The sequence below is a fragment of the Exophiala viscosa genome (assembly GCF_022695815.1).
Source record: "Exophiala viscosa unplaced genomic scaffold EDD37scaffold_5, whole genome shotgun sequence".
NCBI classification, from domain to species: domain Eukaryota; kingdom Fungi; phylum Ascomycota; class Eurotiomycetes; order Chaetothyriales; family Herpotrichiellaceae; genus Exophiala; species Exophiala viscosa.
Window position 1 is genome coordinate 590005 of NW_026944357.1, and position 12339 is coordinate 602343.

At 51.3% G+C, this 12339-nt stretch overlaps 6 protein-coding genes across 6 annotated transcripts; 4 read left to right on the plus strand and 2 right to left on the minus strand.

The window, feature by feature from the left end:
• The first annotated feature begins 254 nt into the window (after positions 1–254).
• On the plus strand, positions 255–2466 carry EDD37DRAFT_630367 (glutathione reductase). Its single transcript, XM_062816569.1, has 6 exons — positions 255–708; positions 756–1587; positions 1635–1864; positions 1916–2041; positions 2090–2150; positions 2198–2466. The coding sequence occupies exons 1-6, from the start codon at positions 374–376 to the stop codon at positions 2228–2230; spliced, it is 1617 nt and encodes a 538-aa protein (XP_062670057.1). The 5' UTR covers positions 255–373; the 3' UTR covers positions 2231–2466.
• Positions 2467–4442, plus strand: EDD37DRAFT_630369 (uncharacterized protein). Its single transcript, XM_062816570.1, has one exon. It carries the CDS (start codon positions 2715–2717, stop codon positions 4281–4283), a length of 1569 nt encoding a protein of 522 aa, XP_062670058.1. The 5' UTR covers positions 2467–2714; the 3' UTR covers positions 4284–4442.
• EDD37DRAFT_630371 (uncharacterized protein) lies at positions 4443–5876 on the minus strand. The gene has a single exon (XM_062816571.1). The coding sequence runs from the start codon at positions 5539–5541 to the stop codon at positions 4486–4488; it is 1056 nt and encodes a 351-aa protein (XP_062670059.1). The 5' UTR covers positions 5542–5876; the 3' UTR covers positions 4443–4485.
• A 1-nt stretch (position 5877) lies between these two features.
• EDD37DRAFT_402492 (uncharacterized protein) lies at positions 5878–8337 on the plus strand. Its single transcript, XM_062812351.1, has 8 exons — positions 5878–5902; positions 5954–6161; positions 6213–6230; positions 6294–6809; positions 6867–7028; positions 7080–7386; positions 7455–7891; positions 7965–8337. The coding sequence occupies exons 2-8, from the start codon at positions 6105–6107 to the stop codon at positions 8043–8045; spliced, it is 1578 nt and encodes a 525-aa protein (XP_062670060.1). The 5' UTR covers positions 5878–5902; positions 5954–6104; the 3' UTR covers positions 8046–8337.
• Positions 8338–9099: 762 nt separating this feature from the next.
• On the plus strand, positions 9100–9950 carry EDD37DRAFT_609185 (uncharacterized protein; the record flags this gene model as incomplete). The annotated part of the gene is made up of 6 exons (XM_062815114.1): positions 9100–9124; positions 9159–9171; positions 9449–9588; positions 9623–9657; positions 9703–9770; positions 9824–9950. 6 exons carry the CDS (start codon positions 9100–9102, stop codon positions 9948–9950), a joined length of 408 nt encoding a protein of 135 aa, XP_062670061.1.
• Positions 9951–10041: 91 nt separating this feature from the next.
• On the minus strand, positions 10042–11978 carry EDD37DRAFT_402553 (uncharacterized protein). Its single transcript, XM_062812352.1, has 3 exons — positions 11439–11978; positions 10782–11374; positions 10042–10723 (listed from the first exon to the last, which is right to left on the minus strand). Exons 1-3 carry the CDS (start codon positions 11891–11893, stop codon positions 10101–10103), a joined length of 1671 nt encoding a protein of 556 aa, XP_062670062.1. The 5' UTR covers positions 11894–11978; the 3' UTR covers positions 10042–10100.
• Between the last annotated feature and the right edge of the window lie 361 nt (positions 11979–12339).

A 12339-nucleotide genomic window follows, 5' to 3' on the forward strand; every position in this document is an offset into this window, starting at 1 on the left:
GTCTGAAGCATGGTTTCTGTGGCCAATTCGGCTTCTTATGCGCTCGATATGTATACTGAAACTCGCCCGGAACATGCGGAGCAGAATAGAATCCAAGCACGAGGTCGTAGACTGTACCTTGGTATGCATGATTTGATAAGCTTTGAACGGGATGCACGGATATCTGGCGAGTATCGGGGCCTCTGAATGGGATTGGCGGAGCGATTGTCGTGCCCGCAAGTTGATCACATCATCTTTGAATCATTGACGATCAACCCGTCGGCCTCTATGCGCTGCATGCTTTTTGCACTGAACACAATCTAGCCTGCATTAATCATCCTCGGGTTTTCTCCACGGACACTCTTTCTTCCTTTCTTGTACTTGCCGTAGTGACATGTCAGTTGGTCCTGGCAGACTTGTCCGGTCGTCTGCTACATCGCTGCATCCTAGAATTTTTACACTGGCACCCACGCGATCAGCCGTCACTCGTCCTACAAGCATCCATTCCTCCAGTATACCACCTGCGCCCGTGGCAAGATTAGGTGGTCTATCTCGGCATTTCTCCTCCTCACAATCGATCATGGCTCCAATTACCAAACAGTATGACTACATCGTCATTGGGGGAGGATCTGGAGGTAGCGGTGCGGCCAGAAGAGCCAGTGGCTGGTATGGCGCAAAGACAGCGATCATCGATGCAGGAGTTTCAGGAGGTTGCTGTGTGAACGTTGGGTACATAAACTACGTGGCGGCTTGACATGGTGCTGATTGCTCTCCAGGTGTGTGCCCAAGAAGATGACCTGGAATTTTGCCTCCATCGCCGAAGCCATGAAGGCAGGAAAGCACTACGGCTACAAGTTTGGCGAGCCCGATTTTGATTTCACGTCCTTTGTCGAGAAGAGAGACGCTAGAATTAAGGTCCTCAATGGCGCATACGAGAACAACTGGGCAAAAGAGGGAATCGACTTGATCCACGGTACAGCCACATTCATTAACGAGCACGAAATGGAAGTCAAGCCCAAAGACGGAGGCGAGCCTTATCGGATCACGGCACCACACATTACCATTGCCACCGGTTCATATCCCACAAAACCTGAAGGCATCAAAGGCTCGGAATACGGTATTACATCTGACGAGTACTTCTCGATCAAGCACCTGCCCAAGAAGATGGTATTCGTCGGCGGTGGCTACATTGCGGTCGAGCTTGCCGGTGTGATGAACGCCATTGGAGTTGAGTCCCATCTGTTCATTCGACATAACACGTTCCTGCGAAAGTTTGATCCCATGATCCAAGAGACCTTGACGAACCACTACGAAGAATTGGGCGTCCACGTCCACCGCAATCATCCAGGTATCAAGGAAGTTATCCAGGTGAAGGCGGCAAAGGATGAGTCCGATCCGCGCGAGAAGGAACTTAAGCTTATCATGAACGATGGAAGTGAGATGGTTACAAACGAGCTGCTATGGGCCATCGGACGCGGCGCCGAGACTCGAGGTCTAGGTCTGGAGAACATCCCTATCAAGCTCGACAAGACTGGCCATATCGAGGTGGACAAATACCAAAATACGAATATTGACGGGGTCTATGCGCTGGGTGACGTTTCGGGCCAGGTCAGTCCGTCAATGTTGGAGGTGACCTAAATCTAATCCATTAACAGGTCGAACTTACTCCTGTGGCCATTGCGGCTGGCAGACTGCTGGGCAACCGCTTGTTCGGTCCACCAGAGCACAAAGATGCTCACCTAGATTACGAGAGGATACCATCTGTGGTGTTTTCACACCCAGAATGTGGATCAACTGGATTGACCGAACCGCAAGCTATTGAGAAATATGGAAAGGAAAACGTCAAGATTTATCACACCAAATTTTCGGCCATGTACTATGATGTGTAAGTGCTGCTGCGCGTTGCGAACGAGTCGACGACTGACAGAAACGACAGATTTCCTCCTGAGGAGAAAAAGAAGGAGCCTACAGAGTTCAAGCTCGTCTGCAAACTGCCAGAGGAAGAAGTTGTAGGGTTGCATATCTTGGGCAAGGGCTGTGATGAAATGATGCAAGGCTTTGGGTGAGTTCTGCCAATATGATCCGGTCGCCAAAGTGCTAATGTTGCCAGTGTTGCCGTCAAGATGCGAGCGACGAAGAAGGACTTTGATAGCTGTGTCGCTATTCATCCGGTAAGTATTCCTGACAGTGTGTCTGACACATGGCTAACGACGAGTAGACCAGCGCAGAAGAATTGGTGACAATGAGATAGAAAGGTTAGACCACGTTGTAGTATAGAGATAATATGTCCAACCTATACTCTTGGGAAGTACGGACTAACTTGGTCTCTGATGGTTGCACTTTAAGAGAGTCAGGCAGTATTGGTCCTTGTGTAGAAACCCCAGGCGCTCCCTGAAGCCTGTAACACGAGGCGCCAAGAGTATGACGTCTGGGTAAACAGTGACCCGCGCCTGCCTAAGTACCAGGTAACCAACCATCCACGCGACCTGTTTATGTGCCTTGCTTTTAGGTGGCAAAAGAAGACAGTCATCTTGGTGAACATACTACATTCAGGATACAAGTGTGGTATGCCCGTTTGCAGGACATTGTGACAATGTGATCACGTCTTTTGGACATCCATCAATACCACCCCAAGGCTGAATCGCTGGGAGGACTGCCTAAGCGCCTCACTTGTACATCCCGAGCACCGAAGTGAAGTTGTCTGTGTCACTCTGCCGCTAGAAGCAGTGAACGAGATGGCCCCAAGTACAAAAGCTCTTGATGATTCATGGGTCGTCGAGGATCAAGGCGATGAAAGCATAAGCTGGGACGAAGAAGAGTCTACGGCAACAAGCGCAAACATTCCAGACCAAAACCAGCAAACAAGAACGACCAGATCCGCCGGTCCACCACAACAAACGCAGACCACTGCTACAGACTTTGTGATGCCGACAATTAGTGTTCCCACATCAGAAAGACTTGCCAGACAGCGGAAGCCCCCTGTGCCTGCCAGGTCTACGCGAGCCAGACAAGCAAACTCCACGAATGGGACAGCGCGGAATAGGTCGCCCGCAGACAGACCACAGAAGACAATAGGCTCGACTGTTTCCAACGAGGCCCTCAAGATCCTTGGTCATACCCTCAAATGGACGCTGGACGTCTGCGGCCATACTCTGAAGGCCTTGAAGAAGCCCATCTCATGGGTCCTTGCTGCCTATCTGTTCGCTGGCATCTTGATGCTCGTGCAGAACCTCCTCACCACCTCGATCTACACCGCCCTTTCACCAATTTGTCGCATACCTGGAGTCTGGATTCTCCGTCTTCCGATATGCCAATATGCTCCCCATGACGCAGACGCTCCCACACTCTCGGATGGGAGGTCCGCTCCTGTCGAATTCGACGCCTTGATGCAGACACAATCTCACTTCGAAGAGATCCTGTCAGAGTCAGCTAAAGGAGTCGCCCTGCCCCTGGACATGAAACGCTCGGAGACTTCCATACGCGATCTACGTCAGGTCGTGCGCTTCTCACAGCTGGCTTCGCGCAATGAGTTGGTCTTGGAGTTTGACGGCTTCATCGAAACGGCTCGGATGGCATCTTACGACCTACAAAAGTTCAATTCTCACGTTGGCCGTGGGGTGGATATAGTTCTGAGCACGGCACGATGGACGCAGCATGTTCTCGATGACATGGCCACGAAGCAATCCTCCCGTGGCATCATTCCGAGTTTCATTCAGGACAAAATCCTCGCACCGTTCTCGCCGGTGCAGTTCACCGAGGCTCGGTTATTGGATCAGTATATCCAGCATACACGGATTGTGAGTGACGAGATCGAGCGGCTTATCGAGGAAGCGCAAGCCTTGTTGCAAGTGCTGCAAAACCTCGAAGACCGCCTTGACATCATTCACTCGATTTCCATGCGGGACAATATCGCTGCGCAGGCCGGCAAGGACGAGATCTTGTCTCACTTGTGGACGCTGCTGGGCGGGAACAGAGCGAAGTTGGGCAAGTATAATAGCCAGCTTGGGCTGCTGAGGGAGGTTGGCCGGTACAGAAAAGTGGCTTGGGCGCATGTGTCGGGGACGATTTTGAAGTTGCAGGCTATGGGGGCGGAATTGGAAGAGCTGAGGACCAGGGTTGGTAGTGCGGAGTTGCTCAGGGATCATAAGGAGATTCCGCTGAGTGTCCATGTCGAGAATATCAGACTGGGCGTGGAGAGGTTGGAAGAGGGACGAGAGAGGGCAAGACGATTGGAGCAGGGGCATGTGAGAAGGGTGATTGATGGTGTCGAGGGCGATGGGATCAGAGCGCTGGAAGGGGCATAAATCGGGCATCGCCATGGAAACTCTTGATGACTTGGTAACGGATATGGTGCATGCTTGGGGTTTGTGGCGAGTGCCGGGGGCGGGTCAGATCTGCGGGACAGACAATACGGTGTAACGCCTAATGATGGTTTACGAAAGAATTGAGTCGAATGTATTAATACATGGTCCCGTGCGTGCATAATGTTCCAGGAGCGTGATATACTCACCCGCCGGCCGTCACCTTCTTGACGACTCTGCTCGTGACCTCGTCGAGATCTTCACAACCTCCGAGTCCAAGCAGAGCATTGTCTAACTCCACTTCCTCCAGCGAGCCGTTCGGGTAATACGCATCCGCGACGCCGTTCACAAAAAGGTTGCCGTACACAAGATTCATGATGCCTGTAATGTCACCCTGTTCGAGTCTCGTGGAGCCGTCTCGAATATACTGGATGAGGGGCACATGTGAAATGTCCCAGTCTGCATCAGTCGTATGGGTGGCTCGTTGCACGGCCTGGAACATGCCGACTTGCGAGAGCTGGAAGTTGGCCACATACACCATTTTGTTGGCGAACGAAGCAAGCGTGCGTTGTAGCTTGGGATCGTTGCTGGTGACGTTGGGATTCTTTCCTGTGACGGCCAGTGGCAGGGCGAGAAGCCGTGCCACGGTCAAGCCTGACATGTGGATAGTTGAGGTGTATGTCTTGATGCCGTTGCTGTCGCCGTCGCCGTCGAGAAGTGTGACTTTCCGAGACTTGATGTCGATGCCGAACCAGCCTCCAGCTAGACTCCAATCGAACCAGGCGTTGTTGATGATGCCTATCCATGCACTGGTTCGAGTGCCATCGATTGAAGTGCCCAGCTCTTCGACCAGTTTTCGCGCATCGACCTTGCTGGAGTGGACCGGGATTGCAGAGATGAGGCGGGGGTTGCTGGTGTCGCTGCCGAACTCGCAGGGCAGGATGTAAGGGACTTTGGCCTCGCATGCTGCACGGATGATGAGCGGCTGGACTTGGTCGCAGATGCTGAAGCCCAGGGTGATGACTAGGACGTCCTGGCCGGTGAGGGCGGATACGAGGAACGCATGGTCATTGTATGAACCTGTCTTGACATTGATACGTGGGTTAGAGGTGAGTCCGGGGCTGTCCGACCGGGTTATGACGGTGATTTGATATTGAGGGGATGGGTGAGCAAGGAGAGCGGACAGAATCTCGGAACCCAGAGTTCCTGTTGCGCCAACGAGGGCGACCTTGGAGATATGGTCGTTGTGAGTTGCAGACATGATGTGAAATTGACAAAGTCAGTTGATGCTTACGACTTCTAGGATATACAGTTGAGAAACTGAGAGATCAAGAGCGAGGAAATGGCGAGAATTTGTACTTTGAGACTGCACAGAGGTCTCGGACTTATCTCACCTCACCTTCGGCCGAGCATTGTTATAGATGCGGCAGTGACATACCGGGGTCCGGACATTGGTGCATCATCTGAGAACACTGGTGTATCATATCACACAGCTGACTGTTGAAATTGTTTGCAGGTATGCTTGACTCAATGACTTGTGCTGGTCCTGCTGGAAGGCCATGAGGCATGAAATAAAGTGCGGAGAGATATCAAAGGGCGCAAGGCTAGCTCGAAACGGCAAGGTTCATGAGATTCGGATAGCGCAAGACTAGCCCCAATTGATTGATTGACAGTCCTCTCACATCACTTTCACATCTCAAATCATCATCACTCACCCATCGACACACTTTTTCATTTGAGCATCGGCCGGAGTTAGGGGACAACGTTGGTGCTCCATGCCATGCAAAAGACATACAGGTCTTCCAACTAGCTGAGGCTGATATCATGGTCTACCATGGCGTTTCGAGGGGCTGCGAAACATGTAAGCGGAGGCGGAAGAAGGTGAGATCATCTCGACTGGGAGACTCGATATATGCTCACCCCATCGTTCAGTGTGACGAAGCTCGTCCGGTATGCAGATTGCTCATACACTCTCTGCAGTCATCATACGACAACTGACGCGTCTTCTCCCAGGTCTGCAATAGATGCATCAAAGCCAAACGCACTTGTCTTGGCTACAAACCAGTGTCCGATTTGATTTTTCGAACACAACGCTTCGACAGAGGAAACAACCACCCCATCATTCAACAGCTCCACACGAACAATGGTCACCGTGTCACCGTCGCAATACGCCGGCCTCCTGTACTTACCCTCACCGAATGGCACACCAGCGAGTTCGAACAAACAGCTCGAGATTCCTTCCTCCAAAATTATTGCATCGTCCCATCAGATCCATCCTTATCTCGCGGCTATCTGGACGGCCTTCCACGGCTCATTGAGCACTACGGACCTTTATCCGAACTTTCTCGAGTGCTGACCATTGTCGCTTTTGCCAGCTACGGGAACAAACATCGTCGGCCGGAGGTCGCGGAGAAAGCCAAGATACTTTATTTCGAGCTTCTACAGTCGTTTCGCTCATCCATCCTGAACGTGAGGACATCGAATATCGTCGGATCTCTGATGACTGCTGTGTTGCTGGGCCTATATGAAGTAAAGATACACATCCAGATGTGTTTAAACATGTTTTACAATAACTGACGATTCCAGATCATATCGACCCACGATTCAACTTCAGCGGCGCACAGTACCCACACCAGGGGCGTGTGTGCTTTACTATCATCAAGTCATTCACCATTCGACATCAACACTGGCGCTCAGGTTTTTCAGATGGCAAATCCACTCCGCCTCAGTTCCGCGCAGTTGCAGCAGGTACGGTTCTGTCCCAGAGAGGTCTCTACGATGACTGACAATTAACCTCAGTCTCTGAGCAGCTTCGGAATACTGTGTGCACCTGTGTCCTCGCGCCCAGTGCAAACACTAGATTCCATCCTTCTGAAGACAAGGCCTCTCCACGAAAGGATGCAGCGACTGATGGATGCTGACACGATTGTTCCTGCTGATGAGGTGCACACGTTGAGAGAAGAGATGGAGCTACTTGCAGACGAATACGCACAATGGCCGCAGAATCAGCCTCGTGAATGGTCCCCGAAAACAGTCGGCTTCGCTGACGCCGACTCGATTACGAGCTCTATCTGCTGGCAAGGCAAAGTAGAAGGCTACTTTGACCGTGAGTTTGCCACCTACCCCAGGCTGACCACGCTGGCCACTCGTGAGCCCATAACTGACAATTGCAAGTCTACGTCTCTGCCGTGTGGAACTCCTACCGCAAAGCTCGGCTGTTATACCTAGAACGGGTTATCCACTTCGAGGAACATTTTCGACAGGATGCCAGAAGGTTTGATGTTCACCCAACTGACCTACCGAGATATCACCCTAGCAAAGGAATTCCCCTGCAACCTCTGTTCTCACAGATCCAGGAGCTCGCAACGGATGTTGCTGCGTCTGTCCCCTTCCATCTCACCAACTCTGGAAAAGCATGGCAATTCCCACTGGGCGGAGATGCTGCCCATTTTCCACCTGGGAGATCTGTGGGTGGTCTCCTGCTTCTCCATCCTCTCTTCGTCGCCTCAAAACGCTCCACAGTCTCGCCAGACCTGCGAGCGTACTTCCGAAAATGCCTGGCGTGGGTTGCTACACATATGGGCATCGGGCAAGCGGCCATTTTTGCTAAGGTGAGATTATCTACACCTCGGTGAATGGATGGCTTGGACCTGGCTCCCATGATACTCGCTGACACTCTCACAGGATACCGATGAACTGCCTCTGGGATTCATCCGGGACGGGCATGTTCTGGTATGGGCCGGAATGCTCATCAGTCAAACATAGGTGTGGTACAAGTCTCGCAGCGATAAATCAACCCACCGCATTTCAGCAAGGTCTCAAGGTTTTTTACAACTCCAGAAGCTTGCCTGGTTGACCTCACTATCACGACTGCTCTACAACCCTGAGTGCATCTCGCTGCCGCATTACGTGGGCGCCCAAACTGGCGCTCCTCATCATCGAAACCCAATCGAGTGCTTCAGAAAGCCATCTCAGCAGGCATACCAAACCAAGCTTTGCAATGAGAGGTTTCTACAACGGGCGGACGATTGACTGTAACAAGTACAAGCAATCCCGTGCATGCTGCCCTTCCTGGAAACTCATGTTCGGAAGCAGTCAATTTTCATGGCAGAAATCATGGCATCCAAGTGACGACACCCTGCGGACCTGGAGGTCCCAAGAGTACATCACGCCTCTTCCAGGAGACGCCTACGCTGAGAAGCCTACAGTAGTTCAGCTGGTCGAGGGGGCAAGCACATCACCCGTTACTACTAGTACTTCCCATCCTGGTCCTGGAGGGTTCATCGAAATTTACTGTACCACCATAGAATTCTAGGGGTTCACGCACGGACGCGTCATAAACCCCCACATGTCACCCGGTGAGCCGCGCTGTCACATCCCGTGCCACGCTGGGGTCTGCAATACCACAATCGCCGCCAAACTGTCTGCAGTAATCAGGATGCTACACTTTCTGAGCCCAGCGTGGGGGCCTACCACCTTTTTCAATAGGTTTGAGCGGACAATGAGAAAATCGTCCCGTATCTTGTTCAATACTATATTTATTGGTGGACGACGAATTCCCGCGGCTCTACTGAAGAGTACCATTACTACTCATGTATATAAGAGGCCATGCGGCATTCTCTATCGTTGCCTTGCACCTCTGAATTCAGGATGCTATGAGTGAGCTGACTCGATTTGGGGTGGAGCTGTAGCGGCATGAGACCGAGCCACACCGAGCCTTGAGTGCGCTAGATGAAGCTATAGGGATATATATCAGCATGTACTATATAGTACTAGTAGTACTGTAGTATATATACTAGATACCATAGTGCCAGTAAACATGTATACACATAAGTACTATGTAAGTAAGTAGTGTACTGTACCTACCCGGTCAACAAGTGCTAGTGCTAGTGTAAGGTCAATACAGTACTGTACTCTCTGAGCTGTGAGGTCACTGTGACTGCAGCATACTAAATCGAATACAGTATGCTGGGTTGAAGATGCGAGGTTGAACTTGCTAGATTCAGTTTGCTAGATTCAGTGTGCCAGATTCAGTGTGCCAGGTTGAAAGGCCAGGTTGAAAGGCCAGGTTGAAAGGCCAGGTTGAAAGGCCAGGTTGAAAGGCCAGGTTGATACCGCCAGGTTCACTATATACCGCCAGGTTGATACCGCCAGGTTTATACCGCCAGGTTTATACCGCCAGGTTTATACCGCCAGGTTTATACCGCCAGGTTTATACCGCTAGGTTTATACCGCCAGGCCCCAAACCGCGAGACGGAAAATGCCATATTGGAAAATGCCAGGTTGAAATTACATGAGTACATAGTAGGTAGTACTTAGGTAGTACTCTACAACGTCGACAGTTTCGATGCGGGTACTGTACTATGTAGTACTACTAGTAAGTCTTATTCTCAGCAAACACCGAGAACATACACACAAACAGCACGGCAAAGACACAACGCCCATAGCACGACAACCAGGACAAGATGCCGTGCTTTTTGATATAACAGCGTAAGTGTTGATAAAGTTTGGTGTCTATTACAAAGTACTACTAGTACTCCTAGTCATCTCGCAGTAGTCAGAAACTGCCGGCAGACTGCAGTAATTTTAGCGTCTCAAATCGATCTAAGGGAGTGGGCAGAGCAGACTACAAACTCGACCATCGTTCAGGCAAGCGACGCGACGAGGTGATCCTAGTACAGGTAATAAAATCTATGTATACTAGTAGAAGTATAGTCTTTAATAACCCAGTAGGAAAATGCCACCAAAAGGGACAAGGCTCGCTCGCAATAACTACAGTAGTAACATCGTCTCTCTCTAATCATCTAAAAAAAAATTGGTTCAATCATCATCCATCGCCAGAGCCTGGAACTGGTTGACGAAGCCACCAGTATAATCGCTCCTGTCCGGGACATTGAAACGACTCTCACGTTGCCCATGATGCCCTCCGTTCCAATCGCTATGGCCGGGGCCATCACTATCGATTGATGAACTCTGGCCCCCGCCCAGCAATTCCTCGACCTTCCATGCAACCCTTTCGGCTCCTTGTCGCGCTCCAGCAAGATTCGCAGCTCCCGGACCGAGTCTCAACCCAGCAAGACCACCAGTCAGGAACAATGGGACGTCTTCATGCCACATCAAGTCATCAGTAAGTCGCGGCAGCCCATTGATCGCAGGCATTGGAAACTTTGCCAGCATGTGTTGCATGCAGGCGACCTTCTCAATATTCGGGGCCGCTCCCGTAGCGTATATGATGTGGTCGATAGTACGTGGCGGGAAATCTACCGGCATTGGCGACAACTCGAGAGACCATGTTTGACTGTGACCGCACCAGTCTCCGTCCGTGATGTGAGCCTGAGTCAGGACTGAAAGGCGGTCATTGGCAGCATGCCTCTTGAGAATCTTGTCGAATGTAGGCGTTATACTGCCTCCGTCACGAGCCTGTTTCAACAGCTCGAAGCGTTCTGGCAGGACCGTCGGTCACTCATTTTTCAGAACAATGTTTTGGGTGGGTCAACTTACCTTCGTCGCTATCTGCTGACCAAAAGACAGCCATCTGCTGATTCCTGACCTTTGAAACCCATTCGAGATCCACGTCGAAATGCTTCAACTTGTACTTTCCTCTCAGCACGAGCCAGACCTTGGTGACGCCGCGCCGAATGACCAGGTCCGCGATCTGAGCGCTGGTGAGACCACCACCAACGACCACAACCGATGTGCGGAGTCCTCGATCGATTTTCTGAAGCACGTGTTTGGGCAAACAGTGCTCGCCGACGTTCCCATCGAAGCAATGGCAGACACTACCTCGTCTCTTCTCCAAGTGGAGATTGCAGTCAAACGGGATAGAGGGCTTGTATCCAGGTCCAACCGCAAGAACAACGATCTTCGAGAAAATGGTTCCCTGGTCGGTGGTCAAAGTGAATCCCTCTGCATTGGTCAACCCGCCCAAATCGCCATAGTCGATGTTCTCGACCTTTGCTTGTTGAATCAGGTTACCGAGATCGTACCTATCCACAATATCGCCGCAGAAATCATGGAACACTGCAGTTGACGGCGTGTAATAGTCCACTCGGTCCGAGTCTCTATCGTCGATCCGCAGATGTCGCATGACCTTTCTTCATGACTTGTCAGCTACCACCGATTTCGACAGCCAAATACAATGTGTTCGGGAGAGTTTACTTCTCTCGCTTTTTCTTCGCCTGATGCTTACTGAGTTCTTTACCGACCACATTGTTGATCTCCTGCAAATCATCCGCCCGGCCGTGGAAGTGCGAGTACGCCAGAAGAGCGTCTCTATCCCGTGGATCTGGATGGAAGAACAGTGGGCTCCGGAGGTGGTCTATCTGCAGTTTTTGAAATTTCTCTTTCCATGCAAACATCCATTCGCTGGAGTGGGCGTCGAGGACTACGATCGACCTGTTCGTCGAAGGATCATCATGACTTGAGTCGCTGCTGTTATTCGATCTCCGGCGACGTTTCTGTTCGGTCTCGAATGTTTCGCGCCGCCTGAATCTTCGCCAGTACCGGGAGTGCTCGTCATCCGTGAACAGCGCTGAGGGTGTGGCTTCTCGCAGTCTCGCTGCTACGGCCAGTCCGGCTGGGCCTGCTCCAATGATGGCCACATCGTACAGCATTTTTCAAAGCGGCTCGCAGTACAATTACAGTGGTGAGCAGATGGCGAGATGGTCGATGGTAACCATTAGATTTAATATCCACGCAAAAGCTATGGTGACGACCGGTGAGGCCATCGTCTGGGCGATTCTGCCTGCCATCATGCAATTAATTACTGCACGTTTTTAAGGTCCTCATAATCCTGTAGGTTTGTCACAGTGGAGGTGAAAGTGAGGACAACGACTGATGCCCCAAAGAGTGGAGATGCCTTTTTGGGAAACCTTCCCACAGACTCGACGTGAGCAGATGGAAAATAGAATGCACCGACTTCGTATACTGCAAGTGGGACCACAGCGCACCAAGGATTTTGATTGCAAATGAGTATATATCATCTCTGGAAGTCTCCAAGTGTGTCCTCGGCTTCCCCTAAACTCCGCGCTCAATTGCTGTAAGCTTAGCGAAAGCCCTG

Coding starts and splice junctions, on each gene's coding strand:
- EDD37DRAFT_630367 (XM_062816569.1), top strand. CDS start 374: ATGTCAGTTGGTCCTGGCAGACTTGTCCGGTCGTCTGCTACATCGCTG. Junction 1,588..1,634: donor TGGGTGACGTTTCGGGCCAG/GTCAGTCCGTCA, acceptor ATCCATTAACAG/GTCGAACTTACTCCTGTGGC. Junction 1,865..1,915: donor TCGGCCATGTACTATGATGT/GTAAGTGCTGCT, acceptor CAGAAACGACAG/ATTTCCTCCTGAGGAGAAAA.
- EDD37DRAFT_630369 (XM_062816570.1), top strand. CDS start 2,715: ATGGCCCCAAGTACAAAAGCTCTTGATGATTCATGGGTCGTCGAGGAT.
- EDD37DRAFT_630371 (XM_062816571.1), bottom strand. CDS start 5,541: ATGTCTGCAACTCACAACGACCATATCTCCAAGGTCGCCCTCGTTGGC.
- EDD37DRAFT_402492 (XM_062812351.1), top strand. CDS start 6,105: ATGGTCTACCATGGCGTTTCGAGGGGCTGCGAAACATGTAAGCGGAGG. Junction 7,029..7,079: donor GTTCCGCGCAGTTGCAGCAG/GTACGGTTCTGT, acceptor AATTAACCTCAG/TCTCTGAGCAGCTTCGGAAT. Junction 7,892..7,964: donor AAGCGGCCATTTTTGCTAAG/GTGAGATTATCT, acceptor ACACTCTCACAG/GATACCGATGAACTGCCTCT.
- EDD37DRAFT_402553 (XM_062812352.1), bottom strand. CDS start 11,893: ATGCTGTACGATGTGGCCATCATTGGAGCAGGCCCAGCCGGACTGGCC. Junction 11,375..11,438: donor GCGAAGAAAAAGCGAGAGAA/GTAAACTCTCCC, acceptor CAAGTCATGAAG/AAAGGTCATGCGACATCTGC. Junction 10,724..10,781: donor GTCAGCAGATAGCGACGAAG/GTAAGTTGACCC, acceptor CGGTCCTGCCAG/AACGCTTCGAGCTGTTGAAA.